Source organism: Cyanistes caeruleus, chromosome 15 (assembly GCF_971803275.1).
Source record: "Cyanistes caeruleus chromosome 15, bCyaCae1.hap1.1, whole genome shotgun sequence".
In the NCBI taxonomy this organism is placed as follows: Eukaryota; Metazoa; Chordata; class Aves; order Passeriformes; family Paridae; genus Cyanistes; species Cyanistes caeruleus.
The window spans coordinates 4,608,647-4,620,837 of NC_141715.1; the positions used below are offsets into that span (position 1 = coordinate 4,608,647).

A 12,191-nucleotide genomic window follows, 5' to 3' on the forward strand; every position below is an offset into this window, starting at 1 on the left:
GATAGTAATTAACTTCTCCTTTTATCGCTTCCCATTTCAACAGAGGACTTATCGTATTGAGCAGCAATTCCAGTTATATCTTGGAGCCAGCTCCTGACAGCCCAAACCAGCACCTGATTTACAGGGTGGACAACCTGAGGCTGCAGAGAGGAGCCTGTGGCTACCAGGGCACTGGGGATGCCGCTGAAGATTGGCTCAGGGACTTCACAGCTGGGATGAAATCACCAGGCCAGAGGGTGAGCAGAGCTCAGCCCGAGTCCATGCATGATGCTCCAAATATCCCACCTGTTCCCAGCCCTGCTGTTCTCTAGGAGCATAGCTGAGAAAGTGAAATGAAGAACATTTAGCAGGGTTTGCAACAAGCTGGTTGTGAAATAGTGGCTCCAGCAGGGAAATAAATGAGTGTTGGGGGCTGCAGTGGGCTGTGGCTGTTCCTACATCCAATACAGGAACAAAAGGTGGGATGAGGCTTGTGGGCACGTGCTGTAGCTGTACTGACCTTGGTTGCCCTAAATGAATCAAATTTGGAGGTCCCTGGGTATGACGGGGTGGGGTGAATGGCCAGTGAGAAACAAACTGGGAAAAATGACCTCTACACATATTTTGTGAAGAGTTTCTTGGGGAATACTGGGGAAGTAACCCAATAACCCAATGTTGCTGCTGCTGCAGGTAAAACGGGAGATTCTGCAGGCTACAAAGTACGTGGAGCTCCTGCTCGTGGCTGATTATGCAGAGGTAAGAAATGGGATTTTTATACCCACAGAGCACTGGGCACAGAACATCCCCTTGGGCAGTGAGGGCTGCTGGGGCTCAGCAAGTTTTTTCTTGCAATCCCAATGGTTCTCAGTAGACAGGGAGAGATGTCTTGGCCACTTTTGTCCTGGCAGCCACCATTGGTCCAGAAACAGATGCAGATTTGGATCTGGAGGGTCAGATTTGGAGGCCTGATGGTCAGCTCTGGTCTCCCAGGGTAGCAATGACCAGTCCTAGTTATGGCTGGGAGAGTCTGCCTTCAGAATAGAGAAATTTGGGGGTTTCCAGGAGTGATGTGCTTCTAACTGCAGTACACTTAATCTCTAGAGAAGATAACCATGATTATCTTCTGCTCTGAGCTGCTAGCAGATATATAAATAGACATTTTTAAGGCTCCAGATCACAGAATAGGTCTGGGAGAAGCCAAGTGAAGTCAGCAATCCCTCCCCCATCCCCAGCCTGGACAGCAGGCCAGACACACTGACAGTGCAAACCACACAGTGTTTTACTGATTGTTTAATCTCCAGCGCAGACGGGAGCCAGCCTGGTCCTATCCATAATTTACAACTTGAAACTCCAGTAGGGAAAACCACACAGTGCTCTGGGCTATAATTTATTCTGAACAAAGCTAAAGAGGCAGAACCTATTTTGGTTTCTCTATTAGGCAGCAGGACACCAGGGAAGCTGAGAAAACACATAATACCCAGGAAGGGCCATATGTTGTTCACCATTTGATCAGACAAACTGGGACAGTCTCATGGTGTTGTGCTAGCTGCCTGTTCTTTGCTGTGTCCCTCATCAGAAGAAAAGTTCAAGGTTTTGTCATCTGTTAAACAAAAATCTGAACATTTTGCCACTTTAACTCTTTGAACCAAACAGTTTGCTAAAATTAACTCATTAATTGCCAGGTGGTTTAAATAGGCAAATGGTTCGATAAGTGAGATGTGATGAGAGGCCCAGCAGTCTTGACCTCAGACATGAAGTTCTGCTATCACACATTTTACCCGGCATGTTTGCCAGTTCTTTGTCAGCCCCTGGCTCTGGGGGCACTGGTAAGTTTAGGTTGCTGTGCTGTGCCACCACTTGAGTAGCATCACTGCTGCAGGGTGCCAGGGATGAATTCTGAATATACATGTACAGGTGAGCTTAAAGTCAAATGTACAGTGCAGGAGACTTCACTTCATAGTTACCTTCTTATTTCCAGAATAATGTGGCTTGTTTTAACACATTTCAGCTCTTTGTAGTTGCCTTTGTGCTGCCTGATGTATTCATTTTGTTCAGTTTCAGAAACATCGCTTCAGCATTGAAGCAACAAGGAACAAATTAGTGGAGGCTGCTAATTACGTAGATAAGGTGAGAATGGGTGTGTGTGAAAGGAGGAAAGCAAGGCCCAGATCATGAAATATGAGATTTAATTGGGTCAGAGGAAGGCTGGATTTTTGGGAGAGAAAATAATATTTTGGCAGTTCTTCCCAGTGACTTATGGGGAACATCTGCCAAACAATTATCTTGTTCCAAATCCAGAACAGGGTGGGGGGATCTCCATTCCTTACCTTGGAGCAGCATGAGCATCTTGTGTTTTGCTGCACCTCTGTAAAAACTGTTACCTAAGTAAAGCTTTTTGAAAAGGGACTGAAGCATTCACTTGAAATGGTAGAAAACCTGGGAAGTAGAGCTGGAAGGAGCCTTCAGAAGTCATCCCTGCAGTGGTATCTAGTGCTGCTGAAATAAAACTTCCTTGCTTTTCAGATCTACTCCCTTTCTGCTCCCCTTAAACTCCTTCCACCCTCCCTTCACCCCGCTATCCATGAATGCTCCTCCTGTTTGTACTTGACATGGGCAGAAGATTATTTTCTTACTCTTTTCAGGAATTTTGACATACTGGAAGATGAAATATGATGTCAGTCTCCAGTCTTTGTTTCTTCAGATTATGTCTTTGCCATTCATTCAAAAATGAAAGCTCAATGTCTCTATTTCAGTCAAGTTCAGAGTTTTGGGTGGTTGCACATTTCTGTCTGCAGAGCTCAGCCCTAAGCTGAAATGCATTTCCAGAGGCAGCATCTTCTCTGGACATGTGGATCTCTAGTAGTAATTAGCAGTATATATTCAAGATTTAAAACACAGTAAAATTACTTTGTGGTGCTCATTTTATCATCTTTCTTTTCCATATCTTAGTTTTACAGGGCCTTGAATATCCGGATTGCCTTGGTGGGGCTGGAGATCTGGAATTACGGGGATAAATGTGATGTAACAGAGAATCCCTACTCCACCCTAAAGTCCTTTCTGGACTGGAGCAGCAAAGAGAGGCTGCACAGAAAACATGATAATGCCCAATTAATCACGTAAGCTCCTTTCTCCTGTTTCTGACAAGCAGGCTGAGTTGGGTGGGAAATCAGTTTGTACCACGATACCCTTCCAGGACACAAAGTGGCTCTGTGGGAAGAGCTCATTCCTAACCCATCCCACTGACACACAGAGCCCTGGTACTGGGAGCCAGCTGATGATGGCCTGTGACCTATGGGCCACTGATCTCACCAGGGCCAGTAGCCTGGCCAGCAGTGCAGGTGGCATTGGAAGAACAATTAGCAGCAGCTCTCAGATCTCCTTACCTCTTCCATGGAAATTCATCCACCAAGATGAGTCAGAGGACCTGTAGGGTTGAAATGCAGAGATACAAAGCCTTTTCTCTTGGTTTCTTTGGTTGGGTTTTTTCCCTTTAACATTACTGTATTTCCTCTCCATCTGGTCATGTCCTGAGAACAATTTCCAGGGCTCCCATTTCAAAGATGCTGTCAGGGTGGTGCAGAATTCCTGCTCAGAGGCAGGAGCAGAGCATGGCTGCACCTCAGGTGTTACCTGCTACTCTCTCAAGTCCCCATATCCCCAAGTGGGCAAATATCAGGCTTATGGTAAATTAAGTATTTACAAACAGTAATCAGCTAAGGATCCAGAAATAGTATTTTCTGTGCTTGTTGCAAAGCTCAGCAGGAGCAGTTTTTGGAACCAAACCATTATAAAAAATAGGATTGTCTGGCTGGCCTATAAAACAGAGTAGCAGTCCAAGATAAACAGACCTCAAGGCTTTGTAGTTCTGCTATGATGTCCTGCACTGGAAGACACTACAAAGACAATGTGTCCCCCTGACACTGTGTAAGGAGCACTGCAGGGTGCATTTCTCTGCCTGTCTTCTCGAGTGCCTCAGTGCCATTTCATGCTCTTTCTGGGTTGATTTTAGGGGTGTGCCCTTCAAAGGTACCACAGTAGGCTTGGCTCCCGTGATGGCCATGTGCTCTGATTTCCAGTCAGGAGGAGTAAACATGGTAAGTAATTGCCAATACCCAATCTAAAGCTTCTTGCCAGCAGTGAATACATAGGACAGATACCTCCTAAAGCCCAGGGAGAAAATATTTCCTGTGAAGTTCTCCATTCACCTGCTTTTAGGCAGGAATACCTTCAGTAGATATTTTTGGCATGTACAAATGAGAAGTTCCCTCACCCCACTGACCCAGAGGTGCACAGGACAGGCACAGGTAAAATGCTGACGTGCCTCTTTGACCTTGCACAGGACCACTCTGATAATGCCATTGGTGTTGCTGCTACCATTGCCCACGAGATGGGACACAATTTTGGCATGAATCATGATTCTGCTGGCTGCTGTACCACCCCTGCAGCAGATGGGGGCTGCATCATGGCTTCTGCAACTGGGTGAGTTCATCTTGCATGGGCTCAAGGAGGAATGCAAAGCACTTTGTTACAAGAGTCTTGGTGGAGTAAGAATTAGAAATGTAGAGTGAAGATGGGTTTGTTTCTGCCTGCTGGAGTCAGTGTTTATAGACAAAAAATTGCTGGACAAACCCTGGGTCATGGAGCAGTAGAAATTTGCTAACTCCCAAGGAACAGATTCCTGCCTGAGACTGGCCTTTGGTAACGGCAGCATTTAAAAGTGGAGCTCTGAACTGTCTGGCAAAAATTGAAAATTTTTGTGTTCCCTTTTCTTAAGAATACTCCTTGGTTCTGAGAGCCTGTGTTTAACAGGAAAGAAGTCTTTGAGAGAAAGGGGAAGCAAGAGTAGATCTGGAAGCCCATAGGAATTCCAAATTTGATTTTGGATGAGGAAACATAAAGATTTCTACAATTCAGTCACGAAACATGCCAGAGGGACCCTTACACTTAAAACTACATTCACCATTTCCTCAAGCCTTCCTCTGTTTAAACAGATTTTATTTTTTTTTTTTTTCCATAGGCATCTTCTTTCATGTGCATCATTTCCTCCAAAACTATTTGGGTGAGAAGTGAAAGCACAGTGGCACGCAAAGTAGAGACGCAACATCCCATCCACACACGTGCACAGCCACACATGGAGTGCACAGGCATTGTAGCAACAGAAATTAATAATTCATGTCACAAAAAATATTCACATTCTTCAAAATGAGATGGTAGATAGGAAAAATTAAAGATTATTTTTAGCAGTTAGGCTCACAGGGAGTTATTCACAGGTCGAGTGCTGGAGTCTCAGGCTTGTTCAAGCAGGAATAAGCTACAGCTCCAGTACTAAGGAGGAGAGGACAGCTATGCTTATCAGCAATAACAGCCAAATGTAACTTAACATATTTTGGTTCTATAAAGTTTCTTTTTTAAGGCAATTATATTATTAAGCCATCTTGCAGTGCAGTCTCACCTTGTCTTCAAGTGTAATGCAGGCACAGGAAATCAATCTGCTTTAGCACAACTCCAAGAATTTCAGGGAGAGACCTGTGTCCTTTGGCACTTGCCAGGATCTGCATGTGCTCCTTTTTGCTTCTCTAAACCACTGTCCAGACCTGTCTTCATGTTTTTCCACCCTCTCTGTATTCAGGCACCCATTCCCTAAGGTGTTCAACCAGTGCAACAGACAAGAGCTGGAGAAGTACCTGCAGTCTGGTGGAGGGATGTGTCTCTCCAATATGCCAGACACCAAAAGAATGTATGGTGGAGGGAAATGTGGAAATGGCTACTTGGAAGAAGGGGAGGAGTGTGACTGTGGAGAGGTGGAGGTAACAATTGTTCAGATCCAACCATTTGGGGTTTAGTGGGACACAGTGTTTTTATTATGTATTTTGCAAATATGGTTATGTGATCTGTAATCAGCTTTTCTTTGTGCAGGAGACAAAAATATCTTCCCTGTATGTAAATGTAAATCAAGGTTCTAAAATATGACATCTGACTTCACAGTGTGTGGTAAAATCCACCCCAGAAGTCAGGGATGGAGTGGTCCAGGGCTGAACAGAGGTGATCAAAACCTTGTTTAAAAAGGAGATGAAAAAATTATTTTAGGTCACAGATTCACAGATTTATTTAGGTTGGGCAGGACCTCCAAGATCATCAAGTCCAACCTGTGACCCAAGCCACATCCAGTCATTTCATGAATATCTCCAGGGTCAGTGACTCCACTGCCTCCCTGGGCAGCCCATCCCAATGCTTAACAGCCCTTTCAGTGGAAAAATCCTTCCAGATGTTCCACTTTCTTATATAAGTTCACTTTACCTATGGCTCCACTCTTGTTAAGGATGGGGCTTCTCTCAGCAAATCCACTCTGCATCTCACTTCTGCAAATGCATCCTTTGCCTCAGAGAAACAGAAATTAATAATTAATAACTATTAATAAAATTAATAATAATTAATAAAAGAGAAGAGGGAGCTGGAGCCAGCAGCCCAGACTCCCAGATGTGATAAGCACAGCAGCTGTATCCCATCTGCCCATCAGAAGTTGGCTGTGCAGTGCTGGCATTTGGCTCGTTCTGGGTGCCACAAGAGAATGTGGAAGGGAGGATGTTACTTTGTGTGTGAGAACACGTCAGTGCCAGCCTCAGATCTGCCCTGTGAGCTCTGCTGCATCTCACTGTCTTCCAGGACTGCAGGAACCCCTGCTGTGACCCCAGGACCTGCTCCCTGAAACCTGGTGCTGAATGTGCCCATGGCAGCTGCTGCCATCAGTGCAAGGTGGGATCTCTGGGTTTCCCTAAGAGGAAAGGAAGTAAGAGGGGAGCAAGTGTGAGGCTGAAAACTGGAGGGGGAAGGGGAGAAAACACAGCCAAGTGTGGAGTTTGAGTCCTCATCTGGTTTGATTTTTCTTTAGGTGCAACAGCTGTAAGTGTAATCCGACTAGTGGGGTCCTTTCTTCTGGCTGATTAAATTTACTCCTATGATATTTTAAGATGAGCTGTGAATGCTGCTGGAGTGAAGTCACACTGCCTCTCTTAAACACTGAGGGATAAATCAGAGCCGATATTTCTCTCCATTGGCTCTAGAAGAAATCTAGACAGAGCTCTTGGAGCAAACACTTCCTCCAGGGATTAGGCTGGATGCTGTGTTTGCTCTTTTCTGGGGTGCAATTGAAGTCCTTCAGGTGTTTGCTGAAGAACTGTTGGCAAAGAGTATCATTTTAAATCTCAGCTTTCCTTACACTGACTGGTTAAAATGTGTTTCTGGTTTTGGAGCCAAAGATCTCAAATTTGACTACAAGTTAACTCAAAAACGAACATAGGCAAACATTTCTCTTAAGCTCATCTTTCTGTTTGCACATTGACTGCATACTCTTACTGACCTATCCTGAGCATGGGGAAAACTATTTCCAGAAATCCACCTGGACTCACTTGGAGCAACCTCCCAAATGCAACTTTGCCAGATGTGAATGCCCTTTGTTCTCCATGTGTGTGGTGGACAAGAGAAGAATGAACTGAGTAAACTCATTAGCAAGGGAGACATAAGTTATGCATCAGGAAAATGTCTCCAGCAGAAATGACAGGCAAACACAGAAACAAAATTCCCAACAAGGGAGGTTTTGAGAACAGATTATACAAACATCTGTCAGAAATTGTTCAGGTAAATTGGATCCTACTCTAGGGTAGAGTGAGATGGATCAGTGTCCCCATGAGATCTGACAGTGTTCTGTTCTGTGCATGATCTCATTGCTGCCTGGGGAAGGGATCCAGTCATTAATTTTATTCTACACAGTTCACCCAGCTAATGAAGTCCCTGAGGCACGAGTCACTGCTGACCTCAAAAAACCTTAGACAAGGAAGACAAAGTGACACACGCAAGGTTCTGCCTTATCTACAGACATGAAACCACAGAGGAGCCAAGAGATAATTCTGGGTTTTCCCACTGCCTCTTTTCAGCTGATGTCTCCAGGAACTCCCTGCAGGAAGAGATCAGGACTCTGTGACCTCCCAGAATATTGCACTGGCGAGTCCCCATTCTGCCCCCTCAACTCTTACCAGATCGATGGGGCTCCCTGCGATGGAGGAAAGGCCTATTGCTACAGTGGCATGTGCCTCACCTACAGGGACCAGTGTGTGCAGCTCTGGGGGCCTGGTAAGGACACTGCCTGCAGCAAAACGTGCTGTCCTTTAAGCCAGCAAATGTTCTACTCCTGCTGCTCCTCACCCTGCTGTTCCTCACCCTGTGCAAGGCAGGAGTACCTTCCATCCCTGCTGTCAGTAGCAGAGTCTGAGGAGCCTTTTCTCCTGCCTTACTCACGTGGAGGAGACAGCAAAAAATTTCCCGTGCTCCAACCATTCCAGAAAAAGGAGAAGTGAGTGGTTGGCATGGGGTGAGATGAAGCAGCCACTTGAGTCTCTTCCATGCAGGAGCACAGCCAGCACCAGATGCCTGCTTTGAGAAGGTCAATGCTGCTGGAGACATCTATGGGAACTGTGGGAAAGACATCTACGGGAATTACAGGAAGTGTGAGATGAGGTACAGAGTGGCAGCCCAGGGTTGCTCACTGGAGAAGATGTTTTTATATGTTGCAAAATTATAGGCCAGAAGATAAAAGTGATCCATGCATTGGTTCACTCCCTCCCTCTGCCTCCTGGGAAAGCAGCTGCATCCCTGTGGGACTTGCAGCCCTTACAGCTGAAACTTTCAGTTCACCATTTTCAAACATCTAGTTGGTATTCTTCCAAATCAACAGAAGAGGGGGGATTTTTTTTTAATCTCTAAGATAAATGTGACTTTCTAACTGAGACAAAAAAATTCTTAGTCTTACTTCTGATTTTGTTGAGGTTGGCCATCCGTGGGGACATCCCCCATCCATGGGGACTGTGGGGTGGTACCATCACTATCCATCAGACACTGTTGCTTGGGATAATTCATGGGAGGTGCCTGCTCATTTAACAATGACTCAGCACTGCTGCTTTAATTTACATTTAGAGCTCATGTCTGCAAAGCATTCAGCAAGCCAGGAATAATCACTTTAGCGTTTTTTTTGAAACCAGAGATGCTAAATGTGGGAAGATCCAGTGCCAGAGCTCTGCTTTCAAGCCCCTGCAGCCCAATGCAGTGCCCATAGACACCACTGTGAACACGCAGCGGTGCCGGGGGACACACGTGTACAGATCCGACAGTGAAGAGAAGGAGATGCTGGACCCTGGCTTGGTGTTGACAGGAACAAAGTGTGGGAGCCATCATGTAGGTACAGTTCTGCCTAGAGTGGCTTGGGGGAGGTTCAGAGTATCACTTTTCCAGCCAGAATGTGCTTTGTGGTTATCAAGCTATTAATCTTTTATGTCTAATGCTTTTCTAGGAGATTTCTGTATTTGTTGGAAAAATAATTCCTTAGAGGCTTCAGAGAAGTGATGGAAGGACACACCCCAAAGGCTTTATGTCTTTGCCAGATGAAGTTCAGGGCCAGTGCTAAATCTGGGATTTGCTAGTTGGTTGAAGTTGTCTCACTTAAAGATGAGACACAGTTGAAAACCAAGACATGTGAGAGCTCCTTCAGGGACTTGCCACATAGGCATGGCCAAGCTGATGCCAGCTGAGCTCCCACTTCTCTCTGATTCACATTGACTGGGATTTAGGGTAGTGATTAACTGTTTGCTTGGGAACCAGGTTAACTTCATTTCCTGTTCTGCCCAGGGAATTAATTAGTTGTATTTCCAAGGTGTCTGGGACCTACAAGTCACAAAACAGTACGAGGCAGTGACATGGTAGACAACTCAGAGAGCTAACTCTGAGTTTTTTGGGTGCTTTTTGTGCAGGTTTGCTTTGAGGGGCGCTGCCAGAACACGTCCATCGTCTTTGATTCTGAGAGCTGTAGCAAGAAGTGCCACGGGCACGGAGTAAGTGTCTTCTTTTTCATCTCCATTCCAGGCTGAAGCAGGATAGGCTTCCATTCTTCTGTGGCTGCTTGTTCAGCTCCGTTCTGATACCTTCCTTGCGTTTGCTCTGGACTTTGGCTTCTTGGCTATCAGTTTGCATATTTATATCCTGTTTGATGCATTTTCTGGTCCATGAATGTCCCTTTGACATAGGATTTAAGGAGGTCTGTTGCAGGGATATGAATTGCAATAAATGAAAAACAAGGAGTAATCTTAAAGAAAAATATCCTGGGCTGAGTTTAGGTTGAGTAAAAAGTATCAGACTTACTAAAGAAAAAAACATAGCAAAAAATAACATTTAGGGAAGTTTATCCCAAATTGCTTTGGGATAAAGCCCCCAGGGGATGGAAAGAAAAGACAAATACCAATGGGCCAAGCTCTTAAGCCTAAAAAAATAATAAATCTTCATTTGATGAAAGGGAAAAATCATGTCCTTCAGTTTAGAGATAAGAGAAAGGCATTTCTAAATGCTTCTTTTCTGCTGAATTTGGGTTATTGGCACTCCAGCTGAAGAACCCTTGTCTTTTGGAGAAAGGGAGAATTTTTGAGGAAATTAAAGGCACTTCCATTCCTTTAAGAAAAGAATTTCCAGGCACTCAGCTCCCACTGGAGCCTCTCCTGTAGTGTTTAATTCAGCAAGAGCTTAATTTGTTTTCACCTGCAGGTTTCTTAGTAGCTTCCACTTGAATCTCTGAATCTCCCCACTCCAGGTGTGCAACAACAACAAGAACTGCCATTGCAACCCGGGGTGGGCCCCCCCATTCTGCAACAAGGAGGGGACAGGAGGAAGCTTGGACAGTGGTCCTCCTCTGCCTGAAGGTGAGAGGGACCAGCTCTGCTATGGGGCCACTTCAGAAGACTTGAGTTGGTTGGCAGAAAAGAGTTTACCTTTTTAAAAACCTCTACTTTCTTGCCCTCAGGCTCTTCAGCGGTTGTGATAGCTCTGGCAATCCTGGCTCCCATTCTCCTTCTCAAAGGAATCTTGTTTTTATTCTATTATCTGAAATGCTGGAGTAAATTTTCCATCTGCTCTCTGAAGAAGACACCTCAATTCAGGTAAGTTGTCAGTGCTGGGCCTTGTCTGCTTGGCCCCCCTCCTGCCAGGACAGAAGAGACATTGCAAGTGCTGTGAGGAATGTCACTAAATTGATTCGTTACAGTCACTATTGGCTTCTCATTTTTCACTCCAGTGAAGACAAAGTAGTAAATACAGGAAAATAAAGGAGGAAACATATCTAGACATTAACACTCTTTTCTTTCTCTCGTTGTCAGTGACACCTCTGGAACTGGGCATGCAAACCCTGCCTTCAAGCTGAGAACCCCCCAGCAGCAGAGGAAGGTAGGGGCAGGGGCAGCTTCCACCTGCAGGGCAGAGAGGCAGCTGCCCCAAGGTGTGGGATGTGGTTTCCCCTCATGCTGGAGTTAGGGAGTTGTTTTATCAAAGGATGGGAAAGGAGACTGACATCATACGTGGCTGAAAGTCAGTGCAAGCTGAGTGTAGCACCTGTTCCTAGTGATTTCCTCAAAGGCTGGGATTTGGCCAGGCCTGTGTGGCTGCTTGTCTCTCCTGATGGATCCTCTATTGTCACATCCCCCACCTCAAAACTGGAGAAATGGCAAACCTTGGGTTTGTTTGCAAGTGTCACACTGATGCCTGGATTATCTGTTCTCTTGATTTCCATTTCTGCCTTATGATCCCAAGTTGTCCCAGCCCATCTAATCAACACCAACCAGACATACACAACACATGCTGGTGTTTCAGGCAATATTTTCTACTCTGTCTCAGACCTCACACAGATCCTCAGAAGTGTCGCAGTGAGTATAAAGGGTGGTTTGAAGTGGAAATACATGAGGATTTGTGTCTTCTCTGCACAGGTGATTGGCTTCCCTGAAATCCCACCCAAACCTCCTTCTCATCAAGCTCCAGGGCTCCAGATGAACAGACAGCAGCCACCCACGTTCTCTGGCAGCCACAGCTGCAGTGTGGGGCAGCCCATGGGACCGGTGCAGCCGGCACTTCCAAAGGACATTCCCAGGAGGACACCCCCAAGCAGACCAGCACCTCCTGCTCCCAAACCTCCAACCTCTCAGGTATGGAGTCCTGCTGCTGTCCTGTGGGTGCTGTTTAGTGGGAGGTTTGTTCTGGTGAAGCCTCTCACCCTGGGGGAACTGTTAGTCTTGACCCAGACTGGCCCCATCTGATGTGAGCATCTTCTCCATGAGGTTATTTTGAAGGTTAAAAGGAAAGATTTATTTCTTTTGCTGGCAGCTCTGTTCTAAACTTACTATGGAACT

The 12,191-nt window shown here is 45.6% G+C and overlaps 1 protein-coding gene across 4 annotated transcripts in view; it reads left to right on the forward strand.

Moving 5' to 3' along the window:
• Positions 1–12,191, forward strand: part of ADAM19 (ADAM metallopeptidase domain 19) — a 32,574-nt gene that overhangs the window by 15,969 nt on the left and 4,414 nt on the right. For all 4 annotated transcript variants that reach the window (XM_086852102.1, XM_086852105.1, XM_086852103.1 and 1 more), the window contains 16 exons: positions 44–236; positions 670–735; positions 2,035–2,106; positions 2,929–3,095; positions 3,989–4,073; positions 4,319–4,458; positions 5,609–5,786; positions 6,643–6,732; positions 7,911–8,106; positions 8,382–8,490; positions 9,012–9,204; positions 9,777–9,857; positions 10,607–10,715; positions 10,817–10,952; positions 11,169–11,235; positions 11,772–11,987. In XM_086852102.1, the coding sequence (XP_086708228.1) occupies positions 44–236; positions 670–735; positions 2,035–2,106; positions 2,929–3,095; positions 3,989–4,073; positions 4,319–4,458; positions 5,609–5,786; positions 6,643–6,732; positions 7,911–8,106; positions 8,382–8,490; positions 9,012–9,204; positions 9,777–9,857; positions 10,607–10,715; positions 10,817–10,952; positions 11,169–11,235; positions 11,772–11,987 (2,098 nt within the window). The remainder of the gene's footprint in view (positions 1–43; positions 237–669; positions 736–2,034; positions 2,107–2,928; positions 3,096–3,988; positions 4,074–4,318; positions 4,459–5,608; positions 5,787–6,642; positions 6,733–7,910; positions 8,107–8,381; positions 8,491–9,011; positions 9,205–9,776; positions 9,858–10,606; positions 10,716–10,816; positions 10,953–11,168; positions 11,236–11,771; positions 11,988–12,191) is intronic.